This window comes from Mus musculus, chromosome 5 (genome assembly GCF_000001635.26).
Source record: "Mus musculus strain C57BL/6J chromosome 5, GRCm38.p6 C57BL/6J".
Taxonomy (NCBI): domain Eukaryota; kingdom Metazoa; phylum Chordata; class Mammalia; order Rodentia; family Muridae; genus Mus; species Mus musculus.
In genome coordinates, this window is record NC_000071.6 from 137443747 (window position 1) to 137455957 (window position 12211).

At 48.3% G+C, this 12211-nt stretch overlaps 1 protein-coding gene across 17 annotated transcripts in view; it reads right to left on the bottom strand.

Annotated features, from left to right (window-relative positions):
* Zan (zonadhesin) overlaps positions 1-12211 on the bottom strand; it is a 98428-nt gene that overhangs the window by 65110 nt on the left and 21107 nt on the right. For 15 of the 17 annotated variants that reach the window (XR_003955622.1, XR_003955623.1, XR_001784667.1 and 12 more), the window contains 9 exons: positions 11506-11649; positions 10456-10575; positions 10174-10343; positions 8579-8781; positions 6713-6854; positions 2871-3118; positions 2373-2553; positions 1616-1727; positions 136-230 (listed from right to left, as the gene is read on the bottom strand). Coding sequence is in view for 12 of the 17 variants with exons in the window: in NM_011741.2 (NP_035871.2) it covers positions 136-230; positions 1616-1727; positions 2373-2553; positions 2871-3118; positions 6713-6854; positions 8579-8781; positions 10174-10343; positions 10456-10575; positions 11506-11649 (1415 nt within the window). In the remaining 5 variants the exon portion in view is untranslated. The remainder of the gene's footprint in view (positions 1-135; positions 231-1615; positions 1728-2372; positions 2554-2870; positions 3119-6712; positions 6855-8578; positions 8782-10173; positions 10344-10455; positions 10576-11505; positions 11650-12211) is intronic. The other 2 variants (XM_017320804.1, XM_017320807.1) reach the window with 2 other exon arrangements.

The following is a 12211-nucleotide window of genomic DNA, read 5'->3' on the forward strand; positions in this document are numbered from 1 at the left end:
ACTTGGCTATTCTGTACTCCTGCTGGCCTCCCTGCCTTTTTATCTGCTTCTACTCTGACTTTCTCCCATCATAACTGCATAGGGTCATGCCCAGGGGGCTAAGGACAAAGGGCTCTGGGAGGAGATGTCTCTCACCAAGAGGGTTCATCAAGATGGCACATTTCTTAGTCCAGACATCATCCATGTCGCTGTCCGCGCAGCGGGAGGGCTTGCCCCCGACTAGAAAGCAGCTGGATGAGGAGGAGGGGAGAGATTAGAAATGTAGGATGGAAGAGTCCAACAAACTGAAGCTAAGCCACAGAGAGAAAAATGGGAAGTGACACAAGGGTACCCTCAAGTGACACATCAGGGGTCACATCAGGAAGGAAGAAGGCTAGAGGGCCAACAGGACTTCTCAAGTGACTGTGTCAAAGGGAGGCCTAAGAGAAGTCAGTTGGCATAGGCCTGAGAATTCAGAACAATTTTACTTAACTGTGTATATATACACACACACATATTTTATTATTTTTTTTGAGAAAGTCTCTCCTCATAGTCCTGGCTCTCCTGGAACTCACTCTGTAGACCAGGCTGGCCTCGAACTCACAGAGACCCACCTGCCTCTGCCTCCTGAGTGCTGGGATGAAAGACATGAGCCACCATGCCCAGCTTGTTTACATTTTATTTTGTATTTTTTTTAATGTTTAGTTTATTGTGTTTCATTACGTATGTGGATGTCTGTGTGTGAGTATAGGCACATGAGTGCCTAGAGAGGTCAGAAGAGGGCATCAGTTCCCTTTAAACTGTAGTTACAGGTGGTTGTGAGCCATCAGCACCAGTGGGTGCTGGGAACCAAACCTGGGTTCTCTACAAAGCAGCTAGCACTCTCAAAGGTTGAGTCACCTCCCCAGCCCCCAGCCCCCACTCTCTCTATATATATATAAATATAAATATATAGATAGATCATATATATAGATTATATATATATATCTTACATATATCATATATTATATATTACATATATAATATATATATATATAATCTTTCATGTAGCCCACACTAGCCTTGAACTGACTATATGACCCAGAATGACTTTGAAATACTGATCCCCCTGCCTCCAGCTCCCATCTGTTGGTATTGCGGGCATGCACCACCCTGCTTGATTTATGTGGTGCTGGAGATAGAACCCAAGGCTTCATGAGTGCTAGTATAGCACTTTACCCACTGGGCTACACCCCCAGCTCTCTCAGAACAACTTTTCCAACTTCCAGCCTCAGGTCAGAGATGAAACCCTAGCCAGGGGTTGAGTGTGTATCTGCCATGGGCAAAGTCCTGAGTTCCATCCCAGCACTGGAAACTCAAGAGAAGATGAAGAGCAGAACTAACTGGGTTCCTGAGAGCTGGGAGCCCAGATACACAAGAGACAGTCACTTGCAGACTTCGTCCAGGGACCAGTTTCCCTAGGCCCAGCTCATGGGATTCCCAGTTCCTCCATTTTCAGACCCCTATGTCCACTTCTCTCTGTCCATTTCCCCTAGGCCCAGCTCGCTAAGGCTCAGCCCTCACCAAGCGTAGCTCACCCAAGTGCAGTTCACCCAGGCTCAGCTCACCTAGGCCAAGATCCCTATGGCCAACTCACCCAGGGTCAGAGGCTTCAAGGATTTTCCAAGCAGCTCCCAGCAGAAGTGAGTTGCCTGCTGGCTTCATGTCTACACGCAAATTGTCATCCATACTGTTATTGTTGTAGTTCCCTAAGGGTGGTACAGGATCCTTAGTTCCACCCAGCTCCGAGGCCACATCAAGGCTGACCTTTTAGCCTTTTTCTTTTTCTGTTTTGTTTTGTTCTCTTTTTAATGACAAGGTCTCATATATACCATTCTAGCCTTTACTATGTAGCCAAGGGTGGCCTTGAACTCTTTATCCTTTTTTTGTCCCCTCCCAAGTCTTAGCATGCCCTACCACACCCAGTGTATGCACTGCTGGGGACAAAACCCAAGACTTCCTGCATGCTAGGCAAGAGTTCCACCAATTGAGCTATATTTCCATTCCACCTTTCACCTTTGTTTTGGAGCAGGTTGTTATGCAAGCCAGGTTGGCCTTGAACTTACTACATAACACAGAATAACCTTGACCTCCTGATCCTCCTGCCTCTACCTCCCACTTACTACATAACACAGAATAACCTTGACCTCCTGATCCTCCTGCCTCTACCTCCCAAGTACAATGATCTCAGACTCGTACCATCACATTTGGCAACCCTTTTCTCTTCATCTCTGGCTTTTCTGGGCACTTGCTTTTGGGCCCAGTGTCCTCAACTCATTCATCAACTGACAAGTCAAGAGGACATCTAATAGAAACGAGGGGGAAGGGGTGCAGCTTTCCCCCAGGGTGCTTACCACACAGCCCACAGAGTGAGCCGGTGTATGAGGAAGGCACTGTCACCTCCACCAGGTGCCTTCCATCGTATCGAACTTGAAGCCCAAAGTTCGTGTAGAGCAGGACAAAGATGCCACTCAACCTAATGGTCACCCGTCCTTGCGAAGGCCACACGGGTAGCACCACCCTTTGGTTGTTCAGCTGCAGAAGTAGGCAGGATATGAGAGAGGGGGTGTGGGGAAGGAGAGGTAGAGAGAGTCAGAAACAAACCTTGGGACAAAGACAAATGGGACAGGGGTTTACAAACATGGAGAATAGGATGGAGTTGTCTTGGAGCTCATTTCTTGAAAGTGGAGGCAGGAGGACTGGTAGTTCAAAGTTATCCTCAGCTACATAACAAGTTCCAGGTCAACCTGGACACATGAGACCCTACCTCAAAAGTAACAACAATAAAAGAAGAAAGGAGAAAGAGGTTGGGTTGGTGCTGCAGGGTCTAGGAGGCAATGGAGGGCACATACCACAACCTTTTGACCTTTGAACATGGAGATTTTGAGGTCAAAGACCTGCACATGGACAGCTTTGACGTAGGAGACTTCCAAGTTGCCATCATGTATCTCGTTGGTGGCGCTCACGACGAAGTTGTTCTCTTGAGATTTAGACCAGCAAGGCTGGGTCAGTACATAAGTGCAGGTGCCCATGAAATGATGCAAAGCCCCATCGAACGTCAGGTAGTGGGGGTCACCAGACACCATGCAGGTGGCTGCTCCTGGAGGAGAGGACAGGGTTTAGAGTCTCATTTCCCCACATCCCAAAAAGCCTCAAGCCAAGGCCACCACCTTGGGGAGTGTCTTAGTCAGGGTTTCTATTCCTGCACAAACATCATGACCAAGAAGCAAGTTGGGGAGGAAAGGGTTTATTCAGCTTACACTTCCACACTGATGTTCATCACCAAGGAAGTCAGGACTGGAACTCAAGTCGGTCGGAAAGCAGGAACTGATGCAGAGGCCATGGAGGGATGTTCTTTACTGGCTTGCTTCCCCTGGCTTGCTCAGCCTGCTCTCTTATAGAACCAAGACTACCAGCCCAGAGATGGTCCCACCCACAAAGGGCCCTCCCCCCTTGATCACTAATTGAGAAAATGCCTTGCAGCTGGATCTCATGGAGGCATTTCCCCAACTGAAGATCCTTTCTCTGTGATAACTCCAGCCTGTGTCAAGTTGACACAAAACTAACCAGCACAGGGAGGCTGTTTTAGTCAGTACCCATAGTACATCCTGGTACTTGAGTTTCCTCTTGGAAGACCTGTTGTCTTGGCTCAGGGAAGTCAAAAAAGGAAACTGCTTTCCTCAGCTCCACTTTCTGAGCCCTTGAAGATGCTGATCCTTAAAGTTTGGATCTAGAATCCCATGTGCCAGACCCATGTGCCAGAAACACTGCTTTCTGGCTTGCTTCCAGAGTCACATCGAGCTACCTTCCTTCTACAGCCTACGGCCACCTGCCTAGGGATGGTACTGCTCACAAGACAGGGCCCTCCTGCATCAACTAAGTCAAGAAAGTGCCCTCCAAATATGCACAGAGGCCAATCTGATAGAGGCAATTTTGCAATTGAGGTCCCTTCTTTCTAAGTGTGTCAGGTTGTCATCTGAAGCTAATGATGGCAGTAAGAACTGAGAATTTAGAACTGGCTGCAATTCCATTTCCCAGAGGTTCTTTTGTCAGTTTGAAACTGTTACCACGTTTGTCGTTTGTGCTTATGTAGAAGCTGTGCAAGATCCCATGAACACAGATCATGCTTTCTAGGGCCAATAAGAGTTCAAAGGGGAGCCGGGCGCAGTGTTTCTTCAGATGTTTCTACCTCAACTCCTACCTTCAGTTTTTAAAGGACTGTAACCTGTAAGTTGAGATAATTCTATTCCTGCCCAACTTACTTCTGGCCATGGTGTTTATCGCAACAAGGAAAACAAACTAGAACACGTACGTTCGCTTTGTGAGACTTTTAAGCAAAGTATAAAAATATACTGCCAAATGAGAATTTTCCAGCTAAATCTTGCTCTTAACAACTGCTTCTTCCAGTTATGGGTTGGTTACACATGGTACTACTCAGCTATTAAAAGGAATGAATTTATGAAATTCCTAGGCAAATGGTTGGACATGGAGGGCATCATCCTGAGTGAGGTAACACAATCACAAAAGAACTCAAATGATATGTACTCACTGCTAAGTGGATATTAGCCCAGAAACTTAGTATACCCGAGATATAAGATACAATTTGCAAAACACATGAAACTGAAGAAGAACAAAGACCAAAGTGTGGACACTTTGCCCCTTCTTAGAATTGAAATAATCACCCATGGAAGGAGTTACAGAGACAAAGTTTGGAGCTGAGACAAAAGGATGGACCATCTAGAGACTGCCATATCCAGAGATCCATCCCATAATTAGCTTCCAAACGATGACACCATTGCATACACTAGCAAGCATTTGCTGAAAGGACCCTGATATAGCTGTTTCTTGTGAGACTAGGCCGGGGCCTAGCAAACACATAAGTGGAGGCTCACAGTCAGCTATTGAATGGATCACAGGGCCCCCAATGGAGGAGCTAGAGAAAGTATCCAAGGAGCTAAAGAGATCTGCAACCCTGTAGGTGCAACAACATTATGAACTAACCAGTACCCCGGAGCTCTTGACTCTAGCTGCATATCTATCAAAAGATGGCCTAGTCAGCCATCACTGGAAAGAGAGGCCCATTGGACACGCAAACTTTATATGCCCCAGTACAGGGGAACGCCAGGGCCAAAAAGTGGGAATGGGTGGGTAGGGGAGTGGGGGGAAGGGTTTGGGGGACTTTTGGGATAGCATTGAGGAAAATACGTAATAAAAATATTTTTAAAAAATCGAATGGCTTACTTCTTGTTTGGTTGGTTTTTTTGTTTAATGTTTTGGGTTGTGTGTGTGTGTGTGTGTGTGTGTGTGTGTGTGTTTTGTTTCTTTTGTTTTGTTTTTCTAGGCAGGGTTTCCTCTGTGTAATACGCCTGGCTGTCCTGGACCTCTGTAGACCAGAATTGCCTGGGATTTACAGATCTGCCTGCTAAATGCTGGGATTAAATGTGTAAGCAGCCCCAGGCTTGGTGGTGCACGCCTTTAATCCCAGCCCTCGGGAGGCAGAGGCAGGCGGATTTCTGAGTTTGAGGCCAGCCTGGTCTACAGAGTGAGTTCCTGGACAGCCAGGGCTATACAGAGAAACCCTGTCTCGAAAAACAACAACAACAAAAAAGTGTGAGCAGCTGGCAAAATAGCTTATTTCTGAAAGTGTACATCACATGTGCTCCAAAGAGTAGACACCTTACAACAAAGAATTTTGACAAGAGTCGAAAGCAACGACCTGGGTGTAGTTTGAGGTTATGGAAGGAAACACATTCTAAGATCGGAGTTTCCCCGTAATGAGGGTTCTCAATACCCAGTGTTTCTCATTTTCTTTCTCAGAACTTTGGTGGGTGTCTGGCAGCAGCCATACTAAGACCTCTGCTCACTAATTAATTGTGTTTTTAAACAATCTCTAGGCTGGCCAGATGGCATAAGGGTAAGTTAAGAGGGCTTGCTGCTTTTGCAAGCAGAATTCAGTTCCCAGCACTCATGATGTGGGGTTAGGGTGGCTTCAACTGGTTTGTAACTGCATGCAATTCCAGAGAATGAAACACTCTGTTCTGGGCTCTTCAGGCGTTTGTACTCACGTCTACATCCAAACAAAGAGACACATAAACATAATTAAAAATTAAAATTAAACACTGAAGCAACCCCCTGGAGCCTGGGCTGAGCTCAGACTAGCTGTGCAGCTAAGGATGGCCTCAAACTCCTCATCCGCTTGTCTCTATCTCTCAAATGCTGGGCTTACAGGCAGGCACCTCAACTTAATAAACCCTTCTTCTTTATATATGGGTATTTCTCGAGTATTTGTTCTAGTCTCTGTGATATGGCACAGTCTGTAATTGATCCCTATTTTCTGGGAAATCTGCTTTGGCAATGCTTTCTCTATTGCTTTGAGAGCTCTGACAAAAGCAATGTAAAGTGTACTCTGGTATACAGTTAGCAGGGACAACTATTGTGGTAGGAAGGCGTGCTGAAGGGAGTGTGAGACCGCTCCACATTGCGCCCATAGCCAGAAAGCAGAGAGAGACAGCTGCTGGTGCAGTGCAGGACCCCAGCCCACGGAATGACGCGACCAACATTTAGTGTGAGTCCTCTCACTTCAGTTCTCTCAGTCTAGAAACTTCCTAAGGGACACACCCAAAGGCTTGTTTCCTAGGTGTTTCTAGAACCTGTCAATGGAGCCCCGCTCCCCTTCCGTGACTTGACTGCTCACCTTGGGCATGACAGCCTAAGACGCCATTCTTATAGCTACAGGCTTCCTGAGCCTTACATTTCCAGGGCTTGCAGAGAATATGGTTGTGGCTTTCACAAGTGCAGATCTCCTTGCAGTCTGGATTAAACCACTGCTCCTGTAGCTGGGGTAAGGTAGGGAAGTCAGTAAGAGCTGGCTGGCTTCCTTGTTGAGAGTTTGAGTTCCTTCCTGAGTCCCCACATGCTACAAAGAGAGTCAACTCCTGCAGATTTCCCTCTGACTATGGTCTGTGAGCACAAACGCACTAAGTAAATAAAGAATTTAACATAAATGACAATAGAGAAAAATGTCCCCAAAGACCTCGCAAACCAGTGATGGAAGGGCAATAAGTATCTGCATGAGCCATCAGCTCTCCCATATGACATGCACTCAGGGAAAGCAGACAGGCCCAAGGACAGCTTCCACCATGAGCACTGTGGTGATGTGGATATTTGGAGGTGTGGCCTTGTTGGAAGAAGTGTGTCACTCTGAGGGTGGGCTTTGAGACCATAGTCCTAGCTGCCTTTCAGTTTTCTCTTATCTGCCTTTGAATCAAAATGTAGAACTTTAGGTTCCTCCAGCCCCACATCTGCCTGGACGCTGCCATACTCCCACCATGATGACAATGGACTGAACCTCAGAACCTGTAAGCCAGCCCCAATTAAATGCTGTCCCTTATAAGAGTTGCCTTGGTCATGGTGTCTGTTCACAGCTGTAAAACCCTAACTAAAACAAGCACCCACTGTCAATTCTTTGCTATTCTTGAGAGATGCATTTTGTTTGTTTGTTAGTTTGTTTCTTTGTTTGAGACAAGGTGGCCCAACTGGCCTGGAACTCTAAATCTTTTTTGCTTCAGTGTCCCCAGAACTGTAATTACATGTAAGGACCATCACACATCTGAGAGATGCCCCTAACTTAGTTATCAGAAAAGCTCCAAGCAGAAAGAACTGCTGCAACAAGGCCTCAAGGGAGGTGAGGGACTCCAACAGGAACAGCAGGGTTGGGAAGAGACTAACAAGTCATGTGTGGTGGTGGTTACCTGTAATCCTAACACTGGGGAGGCAGAGGCAGGAGAATTGAGTTAGAGGCCAGCAAGAAGTACATAGCAAGATCTTGTCTTAAAGATTTGAGGGAAGAAAAAAGGAAAAGTCAGGTGGTGGTGGCACTGTGCCTTTAATCCTAGCACTCAGGCAGGCAGATTTCTGAGTTCAAGCCAGCCTGGTCTACAGAGTGAGTTCAAGGACAGCCAGGGCTGTTACAGAGAGAAACCCTGTCTCAGAAAACAAAAATAAAACAAAATAAGAGAAAAAAAAAGGAAAAGAAGAACAAATAAGATGCTAGAGCTTGGGTGCATTATCCGGTACTACAAAACTCAGTGATAGAGCCCTTGCCTAGAACCCCCTCAGGGAGGGTCTGGGGGTGTGACTCAGTGGTAGAGCCCCTGCCTAGAATCCCCCAGTGAGGGGCTGGGGGCGTGGCTCAGTGGTAGAGCTCTTGCTAACATGCACAAGGCCCTGGGTTCAATCTTCAACAAAATCAAAAGATGGAAAAGAAGAAAGGAAGGGAGGGAGGGAGGGAGGGAGGGAGGGAGGGAGGGAGGGAGGGAGGGAGGAAGGAAGGAAGGAAGGAAGGAAGGAAGGAAGGAAGGAAGGAAGGAAAGAAGGGAGGAAGGAAATTAAGTAGAGCCAGGAAAGTAAAGGAGAGACAGGGATACTCTGCTATGCCAGCCTTAGTTAGTCTCGCTTTTTCCCTGGCCTTCTCTTTTCTGCCCATCTTCCCTCCCCCACCTCAGTCTCAGAGCAAGTCCTTTCTGTTTGTAGGGCTAACAGGTTCATATCAGTTGCTCACCTTGAAGTAGCGCCCCTGGAAGCTGGTGCACCCACACTGGGATGAAGGGACACACTCAGAACCACTGAGGATGAAGCCAGGGTCACACTCGCAGCCTTCCACACACTTGTCTGAGCAGTGCTGGGTAGTAGATATAGGATGGCAGGTTTCCGGGCATGGTTTGGCACATAGTGAGTACCTGCTATTTTTAGGGCAGACCAAAGCTGTGGAGAGAGAAGCTTCGGTAAGGAAACAGGCAAGGATGTGGTGCTGCAAGCCTATAATTCCAGGACGCAGGAGGCTGTGGTATGAGGATTGAGAGTTCCAGGCTAGCCTGGGCTGCATAGTAAGAACCTGTCTCAGAAAATCATTTTAAAAGGTGATTAATGAGACCAAGGTACAAAAGAAAAGAACATGTAGGGGGGGGAAGGTCCCAGCTAGAGATGCTGTGACCCATATTGAGAGATATAGCTTTGAGAAGAGGAGCCAAGGAGTAAGGCTGACTATAAAGGCTGCTGCTAGAAGCTAAAACAGCTGCCCACCGTCTGAAGATGTAGCTCAGTTGGTAGAGTGTTTGTCTAGCATGCATGAAATCCCGGGTTCTATCCCTGGTGCCACATAAACTAGTTGTGGTGGCACATGCCTGTTATCCAAGTAGGGAGGATGTAGAGGCAGGAGGATCGAGACTTTAGTATTGTCTTAAGCTCTGTGGTGAGTTCAAGACTAGTGGTGAGTTCAAGACTAGCCTGGGCTAAAAAAAAAAAAAAAAAAAAAAAAAAAAAAAAAAAAAAAGCAAAGCAAAAAGCAAACCAAACAAGAACAGCTGCCTAAACCAAGCCCATCGCTTGGTGGCTACCAAGGCCCTCCATGCTTGAAGGCAGATAGCTACCAATTAGAAGATATACCGGCTTTGATATGTAGACATTCTCAGGAAGCAAGGCCATCAACAGCTTGATCCTGGGCGTGGGTGTCTGCTAATGCAGCTACCTCAGAGGACTGGGGAGGTCTGTACCAGAGCTTCAGCTCAGACACAAACAGTCTACTCTGAATGCAGTGTGGATTTGGTGGACCACATAAATACACTGTCTCCCTCCCTACAGAACCCCTGACTTGTCTTCCTCTTCCTCCTCCCCTTCTGCCTCTTCCTCTTCATCCTTTTCCTCTACTTGCTCCTCCTGTCCTACTTCTTCTCCCCTTCCTTCTCCTCCTGCCTCCCCCCAACCCCTCCAGTGCTGAGGACTGAATCCAGGGCCTTGGGCACATTAGTAAAGTGCTCTCCATTTGAGCCACACCCCAACTCCTCACTGACAGATTCTAGGCAAGAGCCTTATTACTAAGCCCCCAGGTTATGGATTCTCGGCACACGCTCTCCTGCTGAGCTACCTGTCAAGCCCTGTTATTTGTTTGTTTGTTTGTTTGTTTGTTTGGAAAAGAAGCCTCCCTGAATTGCTCAGCCTGGTCTTGAACGTGAGACCAAGCAACTGAGGGATACATCCAGCTCTACTCACTGCCCTGTCCTCTTATGGAAGCAAAATGGGGGTTCAACAGGGTATACCCTGACTGGATCTGTAGGAAGTGTTGCCAGATCTTCCCACATGCTTTGGGTCCCAACTCACGGCAGAACTGGGGTTCCCTCCAGGGCTTCACAGGATAGCCGGCATCCTGGCAGGTGGCCGTCATGGCTGACATGTGAGCACAGAGCTTCTGCTGGAGACCTTGGAAGCTACACATGTCAGTCACACAGTTATCCAGGAAGGATGAGGCCTTCAGGTGGAGCAGGCATGCCCTGGGGAGAGAAGCTGAATCAGATGGCAGGAGAGGGCAGAGCCTCTATGCTCCACCTCAGAGAAACGCCAGTACCTAGCAAACCCTTGCAACCCATCTGCTTCCCTCCATACTCAAAGGGTCCACTTGGGTTGACAAGCTGTCCACATAACTTGGGTCCCGACATAGTGCTCCCCAAAGCAGCGTCACAAGATGGGGGATTCTTCTTCTTCTGACACCTGGAAGAGACCCAACTGAAGAAGACAGTAAAGCTGGAAGAGCCCAAAAGAGGTGGAAAAGCTGGAGTCTCCAGGTAAGGAAAAAGAAAAGGGCAATGCTGGTCAGTTTATATTTTGTTCTTTTTGAGACGATATCACTACATTAGCCAGGCGTGGTCCCAAGTCTCCTATACTCCTGGAAACCTAAAGATCACAGGCAAGACTTTACCCCTTGTAACTTTTGTTTCATTTTTTTTTTTTAACATTGCTGGGATCAATACAGGATCTGGTGCATACTAGTTAAGGGTTCCACTAAAGAGCCACGCCCCCAGCCCGTCCCTGGGGGATTCTAGGCAGGGGCTCTACCACTGAGCCACGCCCCCAGCCCCTCCCTGGGGGATTCTAGGCAGAGGCTCTACCACTGAGCCACGCCCCCAGCCCCTCCCTGGGGGATTCTAGGCAGGTGCTCTACCACTGAGCCACACCCACAGCCCCTCACTGGGGGATTCTAGGCAGGGGCTCTACCACTGAGCCACGCCCCCAGCCCCTCCCTGGGGGATTCTAGGCAGGTGCTCTACCACTGAGCCACACCCACAGCCCCTTACTGGGGGATTCTAGGCAGGTGTTCTACCACTGAGCCACGCCCCCAGCCCCTCACTGGAGGATTCTAGGCAGGGGCTCTACCACTGAGCCACGCCCCCCAGCCCCTCACTGGGGGATTCTAGGCAGGTGCTCTATCACTGAGCCACGCCCCCAGCTCCTCCCTGGGGGATTCTAGGCTCTACCACTGAGCTGTATCCTCAGCTCTTGGATTTTAGAAATCAGATCTTGATGTCTGCAGATCCAGACATCCCTGCATCTTCTGGAATGACAGACAGGAACAACTAAGCCCAGCACTGGTAGATCTGAAAATGGGCAAAAGTCGAGGAAGAGTAGTCCCAGCCCACAGTGGGGACCCTCACTCACTCCTTGTCCTCATCCTCTTCCACCTGCCAGCTCAGCCTCAGCTCCTCCTCATCGTGTGTCATCATGCCATCTGACTTCAGGTTGTCGTTGCTGCTGTCCCCGTCATAGTTCCCACAGAAACCACAGAGTTTGCCCGAGAAGGTACTGTGGGTCCAGGAGAGGGGTGAGTCATGACTGAGGAAAAGGGTCTCAGTCATCAGAGACCACAGCAAGAGGACAGTGAGCTGTGCGCCCTGAGGGTAAGAGCCAGGAATGCATTGAGAACATCTACTCTTAAGAGTCTGTGATAGGCTTCAGATATGTAAGACCCCCACTCAGCCTCAGCCTGAGCCATCTGTACAGGGTCTCCTCTGTTCTTTCTGCTTAACAACTCTACTCTCTCTTGGGTTTAAATCTCTCTCCTCTCTCTCTCTCTCTCTCTCTCTCTCTCTCTCTCTCTCCCTCCCTCCCTCTCTCTCAGTGTGTGTGTGTGTGTGTGCTCTCTCTCTCTCTTCCTCTCTCTCTCTCTCTCTCTCTCTCTCTCTCTCTCTCTCTCTCTCTCTGTGTGTGTGTGTGTGTGTCTGTATGTGTGTGTCTGTATGTGCCTGTGTGTTCCAGGGGTGGAATTAGCTCTTTACCAGCTGAGCCACCTCCCTTGTCATCTTTGTCCACCCATCTGGGGAGCCACTATTCCCTGAAGAATGATATCTTCTCTTCTGACAGCTCT